The 11,298-nt window shown below is 37.8% G+C and overlaps 6 protein-coding genes across 7 annotated transcripts in view; 5 read left to right on the top strand and 1 right to left on the bottom strand.

The window, feature by feature from the left end:
• LOC104717246 (xaa-Pro dipeptidase) overlaps positions 1-1,660 on the top strand; it is a 4,085-nt gene extending 2,425 nt beyond the window's left edge. The window contains exons 10-16 of the mRNA XM_010434788.2: positions 243-284; positions 414-484; positions 650-703; positions 798-903; positions 1,001-1,069; positions 1,154-1,297; positions 1,394-1,660. Coding sequence (XP_010433090.1) covers positions 243-284; positions 414-484; positions 650-703; positions 798-903; positions 1,001-1,069; positions 1,154-1,297; positions 1,394-1,516 — 609 coding nt within the window. The 3' untranslated portion in view covers positions 1,517-1,660. The remainder of the gene's footprint in view (positions 1-242; positions 285-413; positions 485-649; positions 704-797; positions 904-1,000; positions 1,070-1,153; positions 1,298-1,393) is intronic.
• Positions 1,824-4,132, top strand: LOC104717245 (protein arginine N-methyltransferase 1.1). Its single transcript, XM_010434787.1, has 9 exons — positions 1,824-2,163; positions 2,299-2,309; positions 2,436-2,591; positions 2,685-2,748; positions 2,845-2,987; positions 3,121-3,208; positions 3,318-3,433; positions 3,532-3,682; positions 3,785-4,132. The coding sequence occupies exons 1-9, from the start codon at positions 1,938-1,940 to the stop codon at positions 3,988-3,990; spliced, it is 1,161 nt and encodes a 386-aa protein (XP_010433089.1). The 5' UTR covers positions 1,824-1,937; the 3' UTR covers positions 3,991-4,132.
• On the bottom strand, positions 4,196-6,126 carry LOC104717242. The gene is made up of 7 exons (XM_010434784.2): positions 5,744-6,126; positions 5,527-5,637; positions 5,312-5,380; positions 5,074-5,205; positions 4,883-4,960; positions 4,640-4,771; positions 4,196-4,513 (listed from the first exon to the last, which is right to left on the bottom strand). Exons 1-7 carry the CDS (start codon positions 5,951-5,953, stop codon positions 4,319-4,321), a joined length of 927 nt encoding a protein of 308 aa, XP_010433086.1. The 5' UTR covers positions 5,954-6,126; the 3' UTR covers positions 4,196-4,318.
• Positions 6,227-7,659, top strand: LOC104717243 (inorganic pyrophosphatase 3-like). 2 transcript variants are annotated; one of them, XM_010434786.1, is made up of 4 exons: positions 6,227-6,530; positions 6,623-6,739; positions 6,825-7,026; positions 7,262-7,659. In XM_010434786.1, the coding sequence occupies exons 1-4, from the start codon at positions 6,439-6,441 to the stop codon at positions 7,541-7,543; spliced, it is 693 nt and encodes a 230-aa protein (XP_010433088.1). In that variant the 5' UTR covers positions 6,227-6,438; the 3' UTR covers positions 7,544-7,659. The 2 variants fall into 2 exon arrangements, with proteins under 2 accessions (XP_010433088.1, XP_010433087.1); XM_010434785.1 differs by having other exon boundaries at positions 6,618-6,739.
• LOC104717241 (probable acyl-[acyl-carrier-protein]--UDP-N-acetylglucosamine O-acyltransferase, mitochondrial) overlaps positions 7,839-11,298 on the top strand; it is a 4,737-nt gene continuing 1,277 nt past the window's right edge. Inside the window, exons 1-12 of the mRNA XM_010434783.2 lie at positions 7,839-8,102; positions 8,176-8,285; positions 8,561-8,685; positions 8,799-8,907; positions 9,005-9,097; positions 9,186-9,302; positions 9,383-9,466; positions 9,539-9,643; positions 9,722-9,808; positions 9,906-10,747; positions 10,850-10,972; positions 11,104-11,283. Of these exons, the coding sequence (XP_010433085.1) occupies positions 8,018-8,102; positions 8,176-8,285; positions 8,561-8,685; positions 8,799-8,907; positions 9,005-9,097; positions 9,186-9,302; positions 9,383-9,466; positions 9,539-9,643; positions 9,722-9,808; positions 9,906-10,025 (1,035 nt within the window). The 5' untranslated portion in view covers positions 7,839-8,017 and the 3' untranslated portion in view covers positions 10,026-10,747; positions 10,850-10,972; positions 11,104-11,283. The remainder of the gene's footprint in view (positions 8,103-8,175; positions 8,286-8,560; positions 8,686-8,798; positions 8,908-9,004; positions 9,098-9,185; positions 9,303-9,382; positions 9,467-9,538; positions 9,644-9,721; positions 9,809-9,905; positions 10,748-10,849; positions 10,973-11,103; positions 11,284-11,298) is intronic.
• Positions 10,508-11,298, top strand: part of LOC104717239 (UPF0725 protein At4g29550-like) — a 1,962-nt gene continuing 1,171 nt past the window's right edge. Inside the window, exons 1-3 of the mRNA XM_010434782.2 lie at positions 10,508-10,747; positions 10,850-10,934; positions 11,104-11,283. Coding sequence (XP_010433084.2) covers positions 10,508-10,747; positions 10,850-10,934; positions 11,104-11,283 — 505 coding nt within the window. The remainder of the gene's footprint in view (positions 10,748-10,849; positions 10,935-11,103; positions 11,284-11,298) is intronic.

Raw genomic sequence — 11,298 nt, 5'->3', positions numbered from 1 at the left:
ATGGGTGCTGAATACCATTTTTATGCGTCTGACATAACATGTTCATTCCCTGTAAGTTCCTCTTCTAGCGTCAGACCTATTATTAGTTTTCCATTTTATGTGATGTTACTTATTCTGTTATTCAGAATCTTGTATTTACACCGCATTGACTTGTTTTTAATCCTGTTTACATGAACATCATAATACGTTGAATATAGTAATTTAGCGCAAGTTTTGCCTTATATTTATCAAATATTGTGCAGGTTAATGGTAAATTTACAAGCGACCAGAGTCTAATCTACAATGTAAGTGCTTTACAAGATTGGTGGAACGTGTGCTTTATTTTTGTCAACTTTTCCTCACAATCCAGACTTTTGGTGAGTATCTAGAAGCTTTATATCTTATTTTGTTTCTTTGATCTGCCGTCTTTTCAGGCTGTTCTGGATGCTCATAATTCTGTAATCTCTGCGATGAAGCCTGGAGTAAACTGGGTGGATATGCACAAGTAAGACTAACTGCGATGCTATATAGTTTTGTTTATGTATGCATGGAGATGTGGTAATTGGGAATTGGGATTGCCTATGAAAGACATCCCCATATGTTTATTTTGAACTACATCTCCATATGGTTATTTAGCTATCGTTGCCAACTGAAGCAAGTCAATGTACAGGTTAGCCGAAAGAATCATCCTTGAGTCACTGAAGAAGGGGTCCATCCTCACTGGGTAACTCTCTCTTTCTGTCATTTGTTTACTAGCTACTTTGTTTTCTCTTCTCTAAAGCTAAATTTCATTGTTACGGTTCCATCTTTGTTTCTAGGGATGTGGACGACATGATGGTACAACGCTTGGGTGCTGTTTTCATGCCTCATGGACTAGGTCACTTCATGGGCATTGACACACACGATACCGGTGGCTACCCAAAGGTACATCAAAAATCACTTTTTCACCCAATAGTATCATCGTGTATGTAAAAACTACAGTCCGTGTTTCTTAGCCGTTGCTTTGAGTTTTCTCTTTAAGGGAGTGGAAAGACCAAAGGAACCTGGATTGAAGTCATTGCGCACTGCAAGAGACCTTCTTGAAGGAATGGTAAGGCTGATTGTTTTGAGTATAAATGCTTTTGGTTCTTCTCACCTATCGTCTCTATTAATTGTCCTACTGGTATGTATGAAGGTCATAACGGTGGAACCAGGATGCTATTTTATTAAGGCATTGCTGATCCCAGCCATGGAAAACGCAATAACGTCTAAGTTCTTCAACCGTGATACAGTAGAGAGATTCAGGAATTTCGGAGGTGTCAGAATTGAAAGCGATTTGGTAACGACTAATTCACTATATATAACTTTAAATAGTTGAAACCCTCAGCAATAGTAATGTCATTTTGTTGTTGTATCTGTGTCATTTTCTGCGTAGGTCGTGACTGCGAATGGCTGCAAGAACATGACGAATGTTCCGCGGGAAACATGGGAGATCGAAGCTGTGATGGCTGGAGGACCTTGGCCACCGGTTACAACCAAAAACAATTCGACCAAGTGATCATAACTACTACTTTAGCCTACAGAAATTAAAAACTCTATAAGAAACTCAATAATGCAACCCTTGTTTGATTTTATTTTTGTCATGAACTCAGAACTCATGTGATTTCACTTACCAGAAAAAACAAAGTTATGTCACCACTTATTATTTGTGTGGTCGGATTATATTAATCCGATTGAATCTAACCGGTTTGGTGCGTTTCGACGGAAAACCGAACCGGTACAATAAATATCTACAGATCAATATAGTTCAATTAAAAATTCGTTAACCAGAGAGAGAGAGAAAAAAACAAAAGTAAAAGACTTTGAAATAAAAAAGCTAGTGTCGTCGTCCTAAAACCCTAATCTTTTGCACTTCGTCTCTATCCCCAAAACCCTTCTCTCTCTCTCATTCCCTTCTTGTGTGAGACAGAGGAAGAACGATGACTAAGAACAGTAACCACAACGAGAACGAGTTCATCAGCTTTGAGCCGAATCAGAACACAAAGATACGCTTTGAAGATGCTGATGAAGACGAAGTTGCTGAAGGGTCCGGTGTTGCCGGCGTGGGAGCTGCCCAAGATGAATCCATGTGCGACGCCGAGGCTTCTGATGTCGCTGACGATACCACCAGCGCTGATTACTACTTCGATTCTTACTCTCACTTCGGTAATTTATTAATTCCCTTTGTGTTTTCACAAGTTCAATTTAGTCTTGTATTAGACTGGAGAATAGTTAGTGTTCTGTGATTATGAGTTTGTTCACAAAGAGTTGACTTTGGTTTCACTTTGATCTGTTTTGCAGGAATTCATGAAGTAAGTATTGAGGCCAAAGCTCTCAGCTGGTTTTGTTTTAGTATTGGTTCTGTAGACGAATTAGTTCAGTGTGTGTGTGTTTTATGTGTCTATCTGATGACTGATTTTGAGGATGGTATCTTACAGGAAATGTTAAAGGATGTAGTGAGAACAAAGACTTATCAGAATGTTATTTATCAGAACAAGTTTCTCATCAAGGACAAGATTGTTCTTGATGTTGGAGCTGGAACAGGAATCTTGTCTCTGTTCTGTGCCAAGGCAGGAGCAGCTCATGTCTACGCTGTATGTCTTTTACATTCTTTTATTCTTATTTGCTTTTCAATAAGTGAAATCTTTGTCAATCTGAATGATTTAATTGTGGATATTCCTTAACAGGTTGAATGTTCTCAAATGGCTGACATGGCAAAGGAGATTGTCAAAGCAAATGGATTTTCTGATGGTAATTTTCTTGTATGGGCAGTTGTTTTTTAGAATGAATAACATCTGTTCTGTATCCGCATCCGCTTAACGATGCTTGTTTGTATCATCCTTGCAGTTATTACGGTTTTGAAAGGAAAGATTGAAGAGATAGAGCTTCCCACTCCTAAAGTGGATGTGATTATATCTGAATGGATGGGTTACTTTTTGTTGTTTGAAAACATGTTGGACAGTGTCTTATACGCTCGTAATAAATGGCTTGTAAGTTTTACAGGTCCACCTTGTTACACGGGATTCTTACTTACCAAACGCAATTGTCAATTACTCAGTTGCATGTTCATGTCATTGTTGAAATAACCATGAAAACTTCTTGGTCCTTTGTTTTTATGGATAGGTTGATGGTGGAGTTGTGCTACCAGACAAAGCCTCCCTGCATCTTACAGCCATAGAGGATTCAGAATACAAAGAAGACAAAATAGAATGTGAGTGCATCGATTTGACATCTTTCCTCTTCTTTTTTTCTTTCTAACATTCGTCTTTATGTCTGTTGAGATTTGCAATTTTAATTTCTTTTGTGTTGTTCTACTACAGTTTGGAACAGTGTCTATGGTTTTGACATGTCATGCATCAAGAAAAAAGCTATGATGGAACCACTTGTTGACACTGTCGACCAAAACCAAATCGTCACTGATAGTAGGCTTCTTAAGGTAGGATTTATTATCTACTGTATGTATCATGGAAATGATTAGTATATCTATACCTCTGGCTAATGCTCATTTCATTTTATTTTGTGGGATTGTAACAGACTATGGATATCTCAAAGATGTCTTCTGGTGATGCTTCCTTCACAGCTCCCTTTAAACTTGTTGCACAACGAAATGACTACATCCACGCCCTTGTAGCCTACTTTGATGTATCGTTTACCATGTGCCACAAGCTGCAGGGTTTCTCAACAGGTAAATATTTTTTTTATGTTTTTTTGAATCCTTATTTAAACATAGACACTGATTGTTTCATTATTGTCTGAAACTTACACTGAACAACCATGGGTAATGCAGGACCAAAATCCCGAGCTACGCACTGGAAACAAACTGTTCTGTACTTAGAAGATGTGTTAACCATATGTGAGGGTGAGACAATCACCGGAACCATGTCCGTTTCTCCTAACAAGAAGAATCCTCGAGACATTGACATAAAGCTATTGTATTCTTTGAATGGCCAGCATTCCAAGATCTCTAGGACTCAACACTACAAAATGCGCTAACGTTCTTCCTGAAAAAGCAGAACTTCAAACCTACTGCTGAGAAGATACAATTCTCACATCGTGATTTAGTTTTTGTATTTTTTCTTCTCCCAGTTTTACAACATTCCATATGCTTTATATTGCAACATTTGTTTCTGTTCTTTTTTATATTTTAAAGTTACTGATTTTGCTCTAAACCATCTCTTGTATGTGCCATCTTGTGTTATAGAACTGATGTCTCTCAACACTTATAACCTTCTCTCCAAAAGATTATAGAAACTAAAAGAAATCTACAAAAAGCCAACGTGAAGAAAGAGTACATTAACCAAAACCAGTTGTAAAACTGTATCTATAGCTCAGACTTTCCAGATTTAGGTTTCTTTGAAGAAGACGATCTAAGTCCTTTCCACCATCTCTGGACCCGGTTTGACACTTTCTGTGCATGTCTCTTCAGAACCTCACTTGTCTTCTTGAATTCCTTGGTGATAGTCTTTGTAAATTCTTCCGTTTTACTCTCTTTCTCTTTCTCTTTCAGAACTTTTCCCTGAAAACCAAAAACACAATATAAGTAATTTAGCGAACAAAGAGTGAAATATCTTGGTTCCTTCTTCTTCTTCTTCTTTCATGAAAGTTTAAACCAAAGATCTGAAAATAGAAACTTAGAATGTACCAAATTCTTGGGAAACTTGTCATCTTCGTCCTCATCTTCATCATCATCGCCATCTTCATCGTCATTACCAATATTGCCCTTCTCTATATCTTCTTTAGAGAAGACTTTCATGCCAGGTGCTCCTGGCATACCCTGACAAAACAAAAATAGCGGTATATCCGAGTTAGCTTAAGAGTTAAGATCATTCACGTTTTGCTTCATTGTTGTATGGGAACGAAATTGACTAAAGTCATCAAAGATCACCTGCATAGATCTCAAGATCTTGTCCATTTCGGCATCTTTAGATGGTTTGGCAACAAATGGTTCTCCAGGAACCCGATCCTAGACAAACATAAAGAAGCACTTATCACACAAAGATTCAATCTTTTCATCAAAATGTAATCTTCACAAGAACATTGACGGATCCACATTTCAATTATAATAATAAAAGGTACCTTGGGAACAGGAGGTGGTTTCTTGCTACAAGCATCAGTCAAGTCTTTGCACAGATGATTTTTTAGTGAAACAAGATCAGGCTTAGACGTGTAAATATACTCTGCAACATCGGTGTCTGCGTATCCAATGACCTAGAAACACACAAACAGATTTAAAATCACATTCCCTAACACTTAATACTCCAAGAAATACAAACCCAATTGTAATCAATAGGTTTAAAGACCACAATGTGCTCACCTTTTGACAAGCAGCCTCAATCGTCTTGCACTTGGAATTGCACATCCCTTCTTCTAATTGCTCAACCAACTATGATACCAATCCAAAAAACAATCAAATTCTTAACAGAGTCCAAAGATAACCACCATTCAGATTAAACAACAACAAATGTACAAGTTTCTACTTAATTCAAACCCTTAAGCTACAATGGAAGGGATAATATTTGGATCTATTACCTCAAGCTTATCACCTTTCTCAACAATGTCAATCTTGAGCATCCAATCAGCTTCCTCTTTCTTCAAATTGCAGACATTTTCAGCAATCTCAATGATCTCATACTCCGAGATCTGCCCATCCAGCAAAATATATTCAGTAACCAGAAAACACATCAAATCAAAATAGAAAGATTCACTAATTTATTACATTTCTATAAAAAAAAAAAAAAGATCAAACCTTTTTAGGAGAGATCTGTTGTTGCTTCTCCTTAACTAGGAGGTCTAGCCTCGAAGCTAGTTTCTCGCAAACCTGACACTTAATATACGGAACATCCTCCTTTCTCGGCGCCGACGACGGTTTCTTCGCGCCATCGGAAACAGGTAATAACGCCGACGAAGCTAGTACAGCTAACGTCAAAGCTATCAGAACCCGATTCATCCCAACCATTTAAACTCAAGAGTTAACTCTCTCTTTCTCTCTCTCTCGTTAAAAACTTAAGAAAGTTTGAGACTTTAATCAATGGTTTTGTTGTATATATAATAAGTAAGATCATGGGGTTTTAAAGATTTATCTTCGCCGAGAAAAATATTGGTTGTTTTGATACAGTGCCGTGGTCGTGAAGTGGAACCGTAGTTACGCTTGTTAACGTGTTTCCTGCAATCTCATTGGCTATTGGGAGTGCTGACACGAACTTGGGTCCACTTAAGCCTTAAACCACGGAATGGGCCTAACGTAGGCCCATTATTTTAATATGATTGGATGGCTATTGTTGGCTGGTGTCGTCTGACAATTGGATTTTTGCCGTCGTCGAAGTGATTTGTGCAGTGAACGAACGACGGAGAGAAGCTGAGCACCGGACTCCGGTGGTTGCGTTAAACTACAGAAAATGGCAAAGATCGTGATAGTGTTTGACTTCGATCGGACTTTGATCGATGGAGATAGTGACAATTGGGTTGTTACTGAAATGGGACTCGCTGAGATCTTCCATCAGCTCCGTTTCACTTTACCTTGGAATCGTCTTATGGTATTTTCATAATATCAAAGCATCCTCTTCTTATGATTTAAGCAATTGAATTATGAAATTTTGGTTTTTGAATTGGAATTTGGAAAGGATAGGATGATGATGGAGCTGCATTCACAAGGTAGATCGATTGAAGACATTGAAGCTTGTTTGAAGAAAATGCCAATTGATTCTCAGGTTATTGAAGCTATCAAATCAGCTAAATCTTTAGGGTATGAACAATGATTGTTAGTTCACTTAGATGGTCTCAAGCTTCTTTTGTTGCTTTGGTTGAGTGTTGTTTGTGTTAATTGGCAGATGTGATTTGAAGATTGTGAGTGATGCAAACCAGTTTTTCATTGAGAAGATACTAGAGCAGCATGATTTGCTTGATTGCTTTTCTGAGATTTACACAAATCCAACATCTGTGGATGAAAATGGGAACTTGCGGATCTTGCCATATCATAGTGATGCTTTGGCTCCACATAGCTGTAATCTCTGCCCTACAAATCTATGCAAGGTACTGTGTCTTTTCAAACTATAAAAAGCCTCAATAGCTGCCTAGTTGGGATTGGTTTCAGTCAATAAGCTACAATTTTTGATTCTGAAGTTGTCCTGGTATGAAAAGACTTGTACTTTGTTAAAGCTTTGCCCCGTAATCTGAAAACCTTTGAAATTGATAGTTATAACATTACCCTTTGGATTAGACTCAGTTTTTAAGATTTTGACTAGTGAATATGTTCATAATTCTTCAGGGTATAGTTATGGATCATATACGTTCTTCTTCTTCTTCTTCTTCTTCCAATGATCAAATTCCTACAAGGTTTATCTACCTTGGAGACGGAGGAGGTGACTTCTGCCCAACGATGAAGCTGAGAGAGTGCGATTTTGTGATGCCGAGAACGAATTATCCGCTGTGGAAGAAGATTTCAGATAATTCCTCACTGATCAACGCAGATGTCAAAGAATGGGGCAATGCAGAGGAACTACAGAGAATCCTTCTGCAACTTGTCAACACAATAACAAAAGAAGAATAAGATTCATAACTATTATTAGTAAAAAAAAAAAGTGTTTCTGATTGATACAAAGGTGATGAAAAAAAGAACATGTGTTTGTTCCTCTTCACTTGATTGAAAGAACATGGTGATGACTATTTATGGCTACCATCTTTTAAACTCAAAACTACCAGGAAAATAAAAGGATTTTAGCTAAAAGCTTATTCGATTTAATATTTCGTATGACGTATATATCTAATGATTATACAACTTATCAGAATTTGAGATAAACTGAAATCCCAAAAAAAACACAAAATTAACTGTTCGAAAATTTTGCGAAAGTTGGAACAAACTCAACAAGTCAACCAAATTCTAAATAAAAATCCCAGCCACGTGCAAAATCCTTGGGCACGTGCGTAAATTCATCATGTTTATCTTTCGTTGAGGCATTTCGTCGAACACCATGTATGAGAGAAACTGAAGGAGTTTGGTTTTGCTTGCCCTAGGTAACCCGCCATGATTTCTCTCCTTAAAGCTCGCGAGAAGCTTCTCTATCCTCTCTTCAGTTCCACTATCCAAAAGCTCTCCTCTAGTCTCTCTAGTAAATCTCTTTCTCTCTCTCTCTCTTTTATTATATGTGGCCATGAACTTATATGTATCTCTCTACTCTTAAGCTGTGAGTCATTGTGTGGGGATTGGAGAAGATTCTCATCAAGATTCGAGAGACTCTGAAGTCGTTATTCACCCGAGTGCTGATGTACACCCAAATGCTGTGATTGGCAAGGTTTGATTCGTTTAGTGACATTGCTTGTTCTTGCCTTCATTAATTGGGTTAAAATGGATTTGGTTTTGGTTTGAAACTTCTTATCTGATCATCTAGAAGACTAGAAACAGCTTTACACTCGCAAATTAATGTTCTTTTTAGCTTTTGGAAACCGAATGTTCAAATTAGTAGTATAGGATTTGATGAAACCTGGTCAAAGTGTGATGCTTTGTTTGAGATTTGAGCTTATTAGAGTTTCCTTTGGTTAATCAGACAAAATGTTATATTTCTAACAGGGAGTTTCAGTTGGTCCATACTGTACAATTGGGTCTTCAGTAAAGCTAGGCAATGGCTGCAAACTCTATCCTTCTAGCCATATCTTTGGAAACACTGAGTTAGGGGACTCTTGTGTTCTGATGCCGTAAAATTTCTTTCATCTCTTGTTTGTATTCCTTGCTATATTGTCTTCTCTACTTTTGTTTCTTATATCGATTAATATTTGCTATGTGTCTGTCTTGAATTTTTGTCAGCCAGTGGTGCTGTTGTTGGCGATGAGCTGCCTGGTTATACAGTCCTAGGATGCAATAACGTCATTGGTCACCATGCTGTGGTTGGTGTTAAATGTCAAGACTTGAAGTACAAGGTGTGTTTAATTGCTATCTTCTTTATCTCATCCTTGTTGGAGACTAGACGAAACCAATATCCAATCAAGATTTCATGCCCTTGTTTTCTTCTTTTAGAATGGGGATGAATGTTTTCTTTGCATCGGTGACAACAATGAAATTAGGGAGTTCTGCTCTATTCACAGGTCATCAAAGCCCAGTGATAAAACGGTATGCAAATAATGGCCATTGACTAATAATATCATTGAAGTTTCAGATGGTTTTATCATGTTCTGAGTTATGATTATTAATTGAACAGGTTATTGGTGACAACAATCTAATCATGGGCTCTTGTCATATTGCTCATGATTGCAAGATTGGTGACCGCAACATATTTGCCAATAATACACTTCTTGCGGGCCATGTGACTGTAGAAGTAAAGATTTTCTTTGTGTCTATACTCTATAACCTGGATTCAGCAGCATGGTTTCATTAGGTTCATGTTGTCAAATTTAGGACTATACACACACAGTAGGAGCCACGGTCATCCACCAGTTCTGTCATATTGGCTCCTTCGCTTTCCTTGGTGGTGGTTCTGTGGTATGTTTTCCTCTTATACCTTTCTAATGCCCACCTTTTTCAACAGGTACTCACTGGTACGGTTACATATAGGTTTCACAAGACGTTCCAAAGTATATGATGGTGACTGGAGAGAGAGCCGAGCTTCGTGGTTTGAATCTGGAGGGACTTAGACGAAATGGATTTACCATGTCAGAGGTTTGTATTGTGTTCCAAAAGTATATCGCTTTGGAGATTTATCAAAAAAATAATCATGGTTGTTTTTGGCATTGGTAGATGAAGAGCCTAAGAGCAGCCTATCGTAAGATATTCATGTCTACCGAAACAGTTTCCTTAAGTCTTGAAGAGCGTCTCACGAAGATGGTACGTGTAAATCAATTGAAAGTTTCTTCACTATCTTCTTCCATGTAGATCAAGTGCAGAAACATCTGAACATATTGTATTTGATGCATAAATTCAGGAACAGGACCAAGAGCTGTACAGTGTTCCTGCAGTATCCGCAATGTTGCAGTCAATCCGAGATTCTTTCACAGAAAGTCGCCGTGGGATATGCAAGTTTAGGCAATGGCTTGATTCCTGAGTTTCAATCTAAGAGACTTCGCCTTGGCATCCATTGATTAGCAATGGCTTAAAATTATGTTCGACACCATGTGTTCCACTGGATCTCTAATAGCCTGATATATATATATATATATATATATATATATATATATATAGCTTTGACGAAGTGTTGCCATCATTGTGTGGACACATAACACATTCTTAAATTCATTTGTTGTTGAAAACAAAGTCTACAGATGTCAAACCATGGAGCATTAGTCTAGGAATTATCTCGAGTTTTTATTGCTATGAGTCTGAGTCCACCCATCAAATTCACCTTTTCGTTAGGTCTTGTATTCTTGTGTTTTTCCCTCACAAAGCATGATCAAAAATAATGTTAGTCTAGAGCTCATCATGACTGAGATAAGCCTTTTTATTAACTCTTAAACCACCGAGCTAGGTATACGTTATTTAAATATCAAACTGGCTTTTTATCAGGATACGTACGGATCACTCTAGGGCATGGCGACGAATGAACCACCTCCACCGCAAAAGCGCATGGTCGCAGAAATCACCCCGCCGGACGTAGGTAAGTCGGTCGAAGAAACCAGCCGGACCTATTATGTTTTGGAAGAAGGAAGGTATGTTCCTGTTAAAAAAGGATCCGACGTCGCACCAGCACCAGCACCAGAACCAGATTCAGACGAGGATGTTGATCCGGTTCTGGAAGCAGAGTATAATCGTCAACTTCAAGAATCCGATGTACGTATCGTAACATTCCCTTTTTAATATTTTTTTTTTTGTGTGTCTTTTTAATAACATATAAACTCCTCCTTTATTCATCTTTCTTTAATGGTGCTGCAGGGATTTGATCTTAACGTATGTATACCAAATGGTTCGTTGTTTCCTTATAAATTTCATGATCATCATGAGGATGAGCTTCGCATTTGTACTAGGGTCGGACTTCATTGTTTCAATTTTCACAAGGTAAAAACAAATCCCTGCCTTTTCGTCTTCTACTAGTTTTGATGAATGAATGACTTAGTTTTTAGTTATGGTTTCTGTGTTCACTTTACTCCAATGATCTAATTAGTTTATCTCTGATCAATTTTGTGCAGGGCTCAAATATAATGTTATGTTCACCGGATTGACGACGTACTTTATAACTGCTGACGTTATTGATCCATCCAGCAATTCGTCTTTTGTTTTCCAAACGTGTGTTACGCAAACTTCGTGGCGCAACAACGAAGATTTCAAAATAGAGACTGAACTTTGTAGGCTTAAACCCGATACTCACGGTTCGTTTCTTTTTT

This window comes from Camelina sativa, chromosome 10 (genome assembly GCF_000633955.1).
Source record: "Camelina sativa cultivar DH55 chromosome 10, Cs, whole genome shotgun sequence".
Lineage (NCBI taxonomy): Eukaryota > Viridiplantae > Streptophyta > Magnoliopsida > Brassicales > Brassicaceae > Camelina > Camelina sativa.
The sequence above is the reverse complement of the archived record's forward strand: the minus strand, read 5'-3'. Positions and strand labels throughout refer to the sequence as shown.

What these genes read in the sequence shown, in the direction of transcription:
- LOC104717245 (XM_010434787.1), top strand. Translation starts at nt 1,938, where the DNA reads ATGACTAAGAACAGTAACCACAACGAGAACGAGTTCATCAGCTTTGAG. An exon ending in GAGCAGCTCATGTCTACGCT is followed by an intron (nt 2,592 to 2,684) that starts GTATGTCTTTTA and finishes ATTCCTTAACAG; the next exon opens with GTTGAATGTTCTCAAATGGC. An exon ending in CAAAGAAGACAAAATAGAAT is followed by an intron (nt 3,209 to 3,317) that starts GTGAGTGCATCG and finishes GTTCTACTACAG; the next exon opens with TTTGGAACAGTGTCTATGGT.
- LOC104717242 (XM_010434784.2), bottom strand. Translation starts at nt 5,953, where the DNA reads ATGGTTGGGATGAATCGGGTTCTGATAGCTTTGACGTTAGCTGTACTA. An exon ending in TTGAGGCTGCTTGTCAAAAG is followed by an intron (nt 5,206 to 5,311) that starts GTGAGCACATTG and finishes GTGTGTTTCTAG; the next exon opens with GTCATTGGATACGCAGACAC. An exon ending in ACAAGTTTCCCAAGAATTTG is followed by an intron (nt 4,514 to 4,639) that starts GTACATTCTAAG and finishes TTTGGTTTTCAG; the next exon opens with GGAAAAGTTCTGAAAGAGAA.
- LOC104717243 (XM_010434785.1), top strand. Translation starts at nt 6,393, where the DNA reads ATGGCAAAGATCGTGATAGTGTTTGACTTCGATCGGACTTTGATCGAT. An exon ending in TACCTTGGAATCGTCTTATG is followed by an intron (nt 6,531 to 6,617) that starts GTATTTTCATAA and finishes GAATTTGGAAAG; the next exon opens with GATAGGATGATGATGGAGCT. An exon ending in GCCCTACAAATCTATGCAAG is followed by an intron (nt 7,027 to 7,261) that starts GTACTGTGTCTT and finishes ATAATTCTTCAG; the next exon opens with GGTATAGTTATGGATCATAT.